The following is a 9,425-nucleotide window of genomic DNA, read 5'->3' as shown; positions in this document are numbered from 1 at the left end:
TCTCCACGGTGGCTAATTTACAGTGTCAACTAAGTTGACCAAACCAATTTCATCTTGCAATACCTCCCACTGACGCAGCACCACAGTTTCTTTAGAAACTTCCGCCCTTTACGTATTTAAAAACGCCTTGTTCAGAATGGCGTCATTAGACCAAAGCAAGGCCAACTCGTGTCGTTTTCTCTCTTTTCTTTAAATCGATATTTAATCATCCTAAAGACGTTTTTTTTTTTTAACTTTTTCTCATCTCTATCTTTGTTAGTCACATGTGTGATTATGTGCACAATACTAGAACTCCTGTCGATAAAGTGTGGTAAAGGAGTCAATCTCGGGATATCGATCGGTAACAGAAAAAAACAAAGGTGGCAGTGTCCGAAGGAAGTCTTCGTCGCAGCATTTTCACACTTGAAAGGTTCGCAATAGGAATGGTTCTTTCCAAATCCATCCGAAATCTCCCGATTTAGGAGTAATCTAACTAAAGACGTCCAGAGGAATTGACCTTAAAATGAGGCGAGAATGGTGTTGCTTTGCACAATTTCATCTTGTGACGTAAGCTGACCTCTCAACCTTAGTTCCTATTCGTCTAATGCGTTCGCGTGACTCTCGTTCCGCTCACATTTCTCCTCCTTTGCTAAATAGAAATAGAGAACTGTTGAATCGGTACATGGGCAAGTTCAAGAAGGTTAACAGTATTTTTGGTCGACAATTAAGTGCAATTTATCAACATGTAGTCACCATTTGTTGCAATATCACGTTACCATTACCTTAAAAACTGCAGGATTTTACCTTAAGATCCTTCAGGTAAAGATAGATTTCGGCGACATTTAAAATCAATCAGCTATGATATAAATTAAAAAGAGTGGTACTGATAACAAAACCTTATCTGAGTTCTTCAAGAAAGGAAGCTCAACGAACAAATACGTTTTTCTTTCCTTTTTCAAAGAGCCAGTCCTTAAAGTTCGTGTTTTTGATACTCTGCTTTTGTTTATATGTGCTTGTGCGTCGGGCAAGAGAACATAATGGAACATTCAATGTTATTTTCTCCCGGTTAGTGAAAATCAGCACAGAGGGCCATTTTCAGAATAGTGTAATTTTACCAAAGATGACCCTATTCGTTTCGATACCTCTTTTCCCTTTGTATTTTTATTTCATAATCCCAGGGAAGCCTTAACAATATCCGTTATTCTCTTTTGTACACAACCTGTGTAATGACGTTCAGACGAACTAGAACCCAGTCGATCCTCTGGCCCATGGTACGGTTGGGGAGTTTAATTTTGGGTTACCGATGGGTAACGAATCAAACAAGAGGCTGGATGGAAGAAGTCTTTTTGGCAGTATGTTCACGTAAGCAAAATTCGTAGTAGGATCGGTTGTTTCATGATCCAAATGAAATCTCCACGATCGGGAGAAATCTGAAGAAGCAAAATTAAGAGAGATTGGCCTTGGAATTGGGCGTTTGATTGAGTAAGGGGCTGAAAAGAAAAGTTACTTTCAGGCAAGCAGGCGATTTCAGTTGGAAACGAGAACATCTTAAAAACAAAAAAAAAAACAAAAAACAGAAAACTTATCCAAAAAATCTTTCTCATTATATATCTTCCTTGCGGCTTGCGAGTGGTAAAAACCCATAGCTTGTGCCTTTTACATGAGTCTATCGCTTAGATAATCTTATCTGTACTTTTTATTTCTACTCTCGGTCAGAGGGTTCGTGGTCACCTTTTAGCGATGAGATAAAAGAAAAATGATCAAACTAAGAAGAAGATTTAAACTTTACTTCACGCAACCTTTTTTGGTATTGCACAGAGAACACTAACAATATTTTCAAACGAGAAATATTTTATGTTGTGTCTCCCGGTAAATATACATATACTAAATATGCACTTGGCAGCCGGAACTTTCCTGAGTTAGCTTTCATCGATCAGAATTATAGTTCAGTCAATGATACTAACAATATGGTATAAATTACAGAAGTTATCTGTTATTTCGAGAAGAAATTCCTTATATTTATATATCTGTTTGCTTGCAAAGAGATATGATTTAATTCATTTGCGAAATTCTAACATACGTCGTTAACGAGTTGTCATAATTCCTTTTCCCATATGCTTAAATGAAGTTTTTTTGGGGTCAAAAGCAACAATAGCTATGGCTAAAAAAATTTTAAGTTTACTTTTCATAGAACTTTAATCCCCTGTTGAATTTTTCAATTCATTGCTGAAATTTGAATTTGGCAAGTTCAAGAAGGTTGTCGGTTTTTGCGGTCAATAATTAACTGCAATAATATTGGTTTCATTTGAAATATTCTTGGATCCATAAAAAGGCATCATTGCTTGCAATGTCTAGTTTTCCTTTACCCTTAAAACCACAGAATTTTGGCGCGAGATCTTTAAGGGCAAAAAAGTAAATTTAGGCGACAGTTAAAATTAATCAGCTGTAATATAAAATTCAAATGAATGGTATAACACAAGCTTATTTGAATACTTTGACGCTTACGAAGAAAATAGAATTTCTTCTTTCCCTTTTTGAAAGGGCCATTCCTTAAAGTTCGTGTTTTTGATACTCTGCGATCAGAGCTAAAACTGAAAAATGACAACCTATAATTGCCCCAACCAGCCCAAAGAAGGCGACTGCTGAATCGACAACAAAATCGTACCATTGCATTCTAGAAAAACAGATTTTCATGTGGAAAATCGCCGGAAAAATAAATGCTAGACACATTCCTGTAAAGCTACCGACTAAAGCTAGATATAAACCAAAGTGAGGAACTAACACTCCTACGAATAAAGTAAAGGAAACTATACACAAGCGCGCTGCAAGCGCCTGTGCGTAGGAAATTGTGTCTTTTGCCTGGCTGGGACTGTCTACTTTACACCAGGGAAACTCAATGTTTTCCAGAGTGTCGAATGCTGTGTACACTGGTATTGTGAACGATGTAACGGCCAGTAGAAGGACGAGTAGGTTAACGCACATATGAAGTCCACCGATGGGGAGATTGTTGGTTATGACTTGGTCTGTGTCTTGAGTGAACGTGAGATATCCGATGAGGCCAAAGCTGACCTTCACTAAGGTTATGGCCATGTAGGTGACGTTCATTATAACGCTAAATTTTTGGGGCTCTTTCATGCTACCTTCAATTGCTGGCATGTAAGGCTGCGATGAATAACTCACAACAACGATCCCGACAGCTGCACCGAAGCTCTTCAGCTTGAAATCGGGTAGCGATGCAAAATTCCAGCGCTCGTGATGAAGGACGCCGTACATTGTGACCGTGAGGTAAATGATTCCTCCGATCATGACCGTCAGGAAACTTACCCACGACACTTCTTTGAGAGATTTGAGAAAGATGTTTGGAAGCAGAAGCATGGCTCCTAACGCTGTCCAATGGCTTTGATAAAGCGGCACGAAGGGAAACGTGGAGGCCAAAATGGAACCGCACAGAATCAACAGCACCGTGCAGTACGAGAGCTGTTCAAACATTTGCGCCGCGTTGACCAGGTGTCGCCCGATTTTCGGCGAAAACGCTTCTCCGATTTCGACATAGCTGTTTCGAACTCGGAATGGGATCTGCTCTGGTGAATATTCGTACAGACACTGCACCAGAATCTTATTGGTAAAGTTGGAAATAAAGGCTATGGCAAGTATGCTGAAAAGAGCCATATAACCTCCACTTTTGACAACATATGGCATGGCCAATATGGCAACTCCTTGGTTTGAATTAAAAATGTTCCAGAAAGTTTGCAAGTTGGTCGTCTTGTTGTGGTCATCCTCTTCCATGGACGAAATGGCATGATTATTTTCTTTATCTTCTTCTGCAGCTTCTTGATCGCTTTCGTCGTCTGAGACATTTCGGAGAAATTTGTAAGCTCCATAGATATGTTCTTGAATTATTGACTTCATTTCTGTCTTACCTAAAGTGCTTTGGTTTTTGTATCTGAGTCACTCTCTGTTTTGATATCACTCAGCTTTTAGCAGCATGGCGGAAAGGAATTTTTTTTCAATTCGTGGTTTTTTTGTCTCCTACCACTTTTTAAACCCACGCGCCCTCCTCAGCGGGAATTGATATCAAAATCTGGAAAATATGCTATGAAGTTCTTTTCAATTTTAACAATAATTTTCTGATACACCGCCGCTCGCTGACACAAAATTTCGCCAGTTTTCAATTGGTCTCAAAGATGTCCCGTAAATAATGATATGCTTTCCTTGAATCAGAGCAAATCTGATTGGATTTTAAGCTTCTTAATTCACTGAAGCTAACACTCGTTATTAAAGCGTTAAAATTCTTCCAAGCTGTTCTGATGCATAAATTATGTTGATGTCACAGGTGCAAAAAATATCCAAATTCTGGGATTGTTTAAAGCCAATTTTTAACCTCGAATGATAACAGCCTGAAAAAATTATTTATTAAAATTTTTTTTCCGGAGTATTATTATTCATGAGGCAAATCAAAGGTAATCTCTCCTATAAATTTCGACGGGTAAAAGAGCTTCTTCGTAAGGAATCATTCGAAACACTTTTGAGATTTCTGCGGCAAAAATTGTGATGTAATGTTTAAGAGTTTAAGATGACAAGTGTAAAATTTGCGTAATGCTTCCAGACATATAACCTAAATAACAGCTGCTAAGTGCCGTATTTCACACAACTTTTTTTCCATTAAACACCTTTGGATTAATCTTTCTTTTCGATATTAAAAATAAAGTAAACTTCTCAAAATAAACAAGTTTTAAAGCAATGAAAATCCTGTTTTCAAATTAGAATTTGTTTATATTTAAGATGATTCTTCATGAATTGTACAAATTTACGGTAAAACCTTTTTGTCCAATCAGCGACAATCTTTTGTCGGTCAACCGAATGAAGACGTAATTCCTTTTTTCTTTTTTTTTTTTGACCTTGGGTCTTAAGATCTCCTGAAATAGACATCATTTCACAACGGCCCGTCGGGAAAAAAAAATACCACAAAGAATCAGAGGAACGCAAATTAAAAACAATAGGCCGCTAGAAGCGTCAGAAAACGCGAGTAACGGCTAAGTAACTTAGGATTGGTTGCAATTCCTTGGTTAACAAGGTAATGCATTTTTACATCAATCACAAAGCGAAGGAAAGAACAGTAATGTTGTACCACTTTTACAGTCGGTTAAAAATTGAATTGAAATTAGGAAGTGATGCTCGAGGCAAAGGCAAGTTTTAAGTCAATGACACGCAACCGATTGCGGCAACGATAAAAAAGTTTTTTCTCAACGCTTTGTATGCTTATGGATACCATCATTTCGCTTGAACGGCGTATTTATTAACGCTTTCACTCCAAGCAATGACCAAAAATTGATTTCTCCTTACGATGAAATAAATTTTTAGGTCGAAAGGCGATGAGGAAAGAGAAAAAAAGGGAAAAAGTCACTTAAGGGAATATTTTTTTTTATTTAAAACCGAATTCTCATCGTTAGAATTAAAAAGAGCCTGGGGTGTGTAATGGCGATAAACATTACGAACTAGGGAGTGGATAGTATAAAACTCATAAATTTTGAGATTACTAGTCAACGCCAACGTCTTGGAACGTTCTCGGTATCTCTTCACAGTGACTTCTTTTCAGACTCACTCCTGTTATTTAAGTTTAGCGCTAAACATAGTTCTGTGATGTCAATATCACAACCATGACCGCTTGAATGTGCCTGCTTCATGAAGTCTGATACAGATGAAGATATTTAAAGATAACACCAATGAATATTGAGATTATGTGGTTCGTCTAGTTCAGGAAAATACAAGACCAGTTAAAATTAAGCTGTTCTATTGGTGTCATTATTCTCTCTGTCTTAAGTCTGTTATCATATGACCCGTAGAGACCCGTATGGACTCGCCTGCATAATCTCATCGAAAGCAATCGTGTAACTTAATAGGTGTAGAGCTGGACGGGCTGACGTGAGCCGATCCGGAAAAACCCGTCCGTCCCTGCACTTACAATACTTTGTTGAAAAACCTTAAAGGAGAAATGGAAATATTAAAAGAGGTCGCCGTTTTTCGATAAATTAGTTGTAAGTCTTTTTTCTGACTCGAAAACACACGGGAAAAGTACAGTTTTTATTGTAGTTTTTATTTTCGTGGTTGTCTCTCTTGCGTCCGTCTTCCGCGTCCTATTCAGGTTGACACAAAGTTTTAAAAATTTTCAACTCATAGTGGTCATATGACAAGTACGTATTATGTTACATCCATTTTAGAGAACCAGGGTAATTTCTAAGCTTCAGTGTTACTTCAAGGAATCGACAAAGTAAGGAACGTGGATGAGCAAGGATTTCCTGCCCTAAACGATTGACAGCCCCTGGACAGTCATCTCAATAACTTTTACACTCACTTACTGTTGTAAATAACCCCTGGCAATGATCTCATCAACTGAAAGGCGAGCGATAACAATCGCATTAGCTTTGGAAACCGGAAAAGCTTTCATCTAACGGGTGGGTTAATCACTAAAAGCAATGATACACCTCCTCAGTGTTTTTGTGCGACAAGCAAAGTGCTGAGTAGAAATCCTCTTACTGTTTAATTGATAGAGTGTACAAATATTAGAGAAGGGTATTTCGCCACGTGTCCATCTAGAGCTTGTTTTAAAACCCACAGACGCTTCATACTAAGTCGATTCATGCTCAGCTAAGACCACTGATACCCTGTCAGAGGGTCTCAACGAGGTGATAGCTTTTACGACTTACGATTAAATTTTGGCCACTTTACGGCTAACAGTTAATATAATCCCATTGTTGTCGCCAGAATTTTCTTTTATCTTTTTTTCACAACAATCGGTTAAAATTTGTCAGTTTTTACGCCTACGGGCTAAGTTGTTAGGCCGTTTGTACATAATACTGGACACATTTACTCGTAGTTTACCCGTTTGACTCTTTATTAACTTCACTTAGTGTGAAATCCCCACCATTTTAATCAATTTACCGGATGTACTCACAAGACATTGCTGTCTAACCTTTGTCCTTTATTTGCTAATCTATTGCACTACACGTCAATGATATAGAGCCGAGATATGCACAAGCCACTCACGTTCATCAGCATTTTAGTCCTATAGTATGTCTACTGTACTTTACTTTGAGTTCGATCGATACATATCAAAACTAACAGCTTTATTATTTATTGTTCTTGATGCGGGGTGGGAGTGGGGGTGGTGAAGGAGTGAATACTTCCCTATCTGCCCACCCTGGACAGATAATACTGTGATTTTGACCAATTTCCTTTCACGCCGAGGTGGGGGGAGGGGGGGGGGAAGAGGGGGTAGGAGTGAATATTTCCCTATATGCCTTCCTCCTTAGACAGGTGTAGTATTGATTTAATTTTGAATTAACTGCTCTTGACGCGGAAGGGGGGGGGTTAGGGAGGAAAACTTCCCTTTCTGCCCACCCTGACCAAGTACATAGGACTTATTTTGAACTAATATCGCCCGAATCTGTACGTCACTTCCTAGCAAAACATCGCCTTCGCCGTTCTCCTGAATTCTGGTATTCTGATCGCGTATAATAAGGGGTTTACTAAAGAATTAGCTCCGACTAAAAAGATGATGAGGCAGGTTAAGTGCGACGGATATGTGCTAAATATCTTAGTTGTGTACCAAAGGAAAGATTGCACTATAAATGGTAACCACATCATCAGCGAGACTACAGTCACAATGAACAGAGTCACCGTCAGCCTACCTTCCATGCCAGCTGCAGTATGATGACGAGGCTGAGAACCACATTTGACTTTGATGAAGATGAGCGAATAGGAGAAAACTATAATCACGATACATATTGAGATCAATGAAGTTGCTACATTATGAGACTTTTCAAACGGATAAATACGAGGAATTACCAAGGATGTAATGGAAAACAGCGCAGATATCAAATAACTGGAGACTATTGCTATTAGGTAAGATCTTCTTTTAAGGAAGCGATGCCTGAATGGTCGAGCAGTGGCGTGCAGCCTCTCCACAGAAATAAGTGCAATATTGACGAGCGAGGAAATTGAATAAAGCAAGCGGAGCACCCTCAAAAAATAATCTTCCAATAAACCCAGTGAATTCTCCCAAAGTTTACAGTATGTTCCAAGTTCATAAACTGTGAAGGTTCCTACCAATCCAACCAGCATATCAACTACTGCCAGATTTACGAGCAAATAAGTACTGCGCTTACGCAGGCTGCAGTTCTTCGTGAAAACAATGATGGTTATGATATTGAGCGTTATTATGGCAACGCATCCTATGATGTGAACCGTTGTCCAGGCGATGCACTCATGTGATGAAAGCATTTTCCACCTTTACTTGCTTACTCTCTTCTAGTTGATTTGTGATGTGAACTTGCCGGTTTCTTTGTTCGTTATGTTCTTCTTCTTTTTGCGCCTGATATAAACATCAACTATGTTATTTAAATTTCTCTCGGAGATAAGTCCAAGGAATGAACTGGTCATTTGTTAGGGTAAATTTCGGACGTTTTCAATGCAAATTATTGTTTATCGATTGAAACTCTTCAAATGTTCATTTGTCTATCTAGTGCGGACTAATTGAGCTTCAGCGCACCCGACAAATTACCTATCTAGACTTGGATTGGTAGTTTTCTATTATCAGAATGGTTTTCTTCGTGAGATCACCGAGTGCAATCTTGTGAGGCCGTGAAGATGAGTAAGGATGGAGAAGACATGTCATGATGACAAATTTCAAATAATTGGAATTTTTTCAAGGCAAATGATCTCTCTTAACTCCCAAGAGGTGTACTTTCTTACCAACCTTTTTTCTTTCTTTTCCTTTCCTTTCCTTTTAATCCCGAGAAGAAGAGAAACCTCCAGTAGGTAATCAAGACTTTTTAATGTCGTCCGCCTTCCACAACTGAGGTGCACTTTGTGTTGTGTTTTTTTCGACCCTTATCCCAAAATATATATGTTCTGGAACAACTGAAGAACACTTTCGAAACCTGTAAGTGCTTTTACGTAAAGAAAACGCATAATTTCTAAAGTGAACCTGATCATGGTGATAAAGGTTTGTCCCGCGAACCTAAAAATACCAAACTAAATCACAATCATGATGCGGGGTGAAAGATATTTCCAAGTCTGTTTTGACTTGTACTGACTAGCTTTTCTTCCAACCATGATTTTATACAATCATAGCCAGAGGAAGCCCGTGTAAGCAGCTAGGTTATTAATTCTTGTCGGTCCCGTGTTTGCACTACTGATGTGAGCCCCCAAACTTAATCAAATAAAACGGCGACTCAATTTTACTCTCAAAACGGGTTTTGATAACGTAAAAGCTTCTTTGGTTTGCTAATTCTATTTCCATAGACAGAGGAAGTGGAAAAAGTCAACGGACGCCTTTTATCAGATTCTATCGACATGGACCATTAATTATTTATTTTTTTTACACCTTTCCATTAAGAAGTCGATTACCTTTATCTGTGAGGTATAATATTGGAGTACTGGTGGAC

General features: G+C 38.5%; 2 protein-coding genes across 2 annotated transcripts; both read right to left on the bottom strand.

Moving 5' to 3' along the window:
* Positions 1-1,745: 1,745 nt before the first annotated feature.
* LOC113665723 (vesicular inhibitory amino acid transporter) lies at positions 1,746-4,133 on the bottom strand. Its single transcript, XM_027181448.2, has one exon. It carries the CDS (start codon positions 3,886-3,888, stop codon positions 2,530-2,532), a length of 1,359 nt encoding a protein of 452 aa, XP_027037249.1. The 5' UTR covers positions 3,889-4,133; the 3' UTR covers positions 1,746-2,529.
* Positions 4,134-6,052: 1,919 nt separating this feature from the next.
* On the bottom strand, positions 6,053-8,860 carry LOC113665740 (neuromedin-U receptor 1-like). The gene is made up of 2 exons (XM_089202063.1): positions 8,735-8,860; positions 6,053-8,350 (listed from the first exon to the last, which is right to left on the bottom strand). The coding sequence occupies exon 2, from the start codon at positions 8,257-8,259 to the stop codon at positions 7,438-7,440; it is 822 nt and encodes a 273-aa protein (XP_089058189.1). The 5' UTR covers positions 8,260-8,350; positions 8,735-8,860; the 3' UTR covers positions 6,053-7,437.
* Between the last annotated feature and the right edge of the window lie 565 nt (positions 8,861-9,425).

The sequence above is a fragment of the Pocillopora damicornis genome, chromosome 3 (genome assembly GCF_964200805.1).
Source record: "Pocillopora damicornis chromosome 3, jaPocDami1.2, whole genome shotgun sequence".
Classification (NCBI taxonomy): Eukaryota; Metazoa; Cnidaria; class Anthozoa; order Scleractinia; family Pocilloporidae; genus Pocillopora; species Pocillopora damicornis.
Note: the sequence above shows the minus strand (reverse complement) of the source record. Positions and strands in the feature narration are given on the sequence as shown.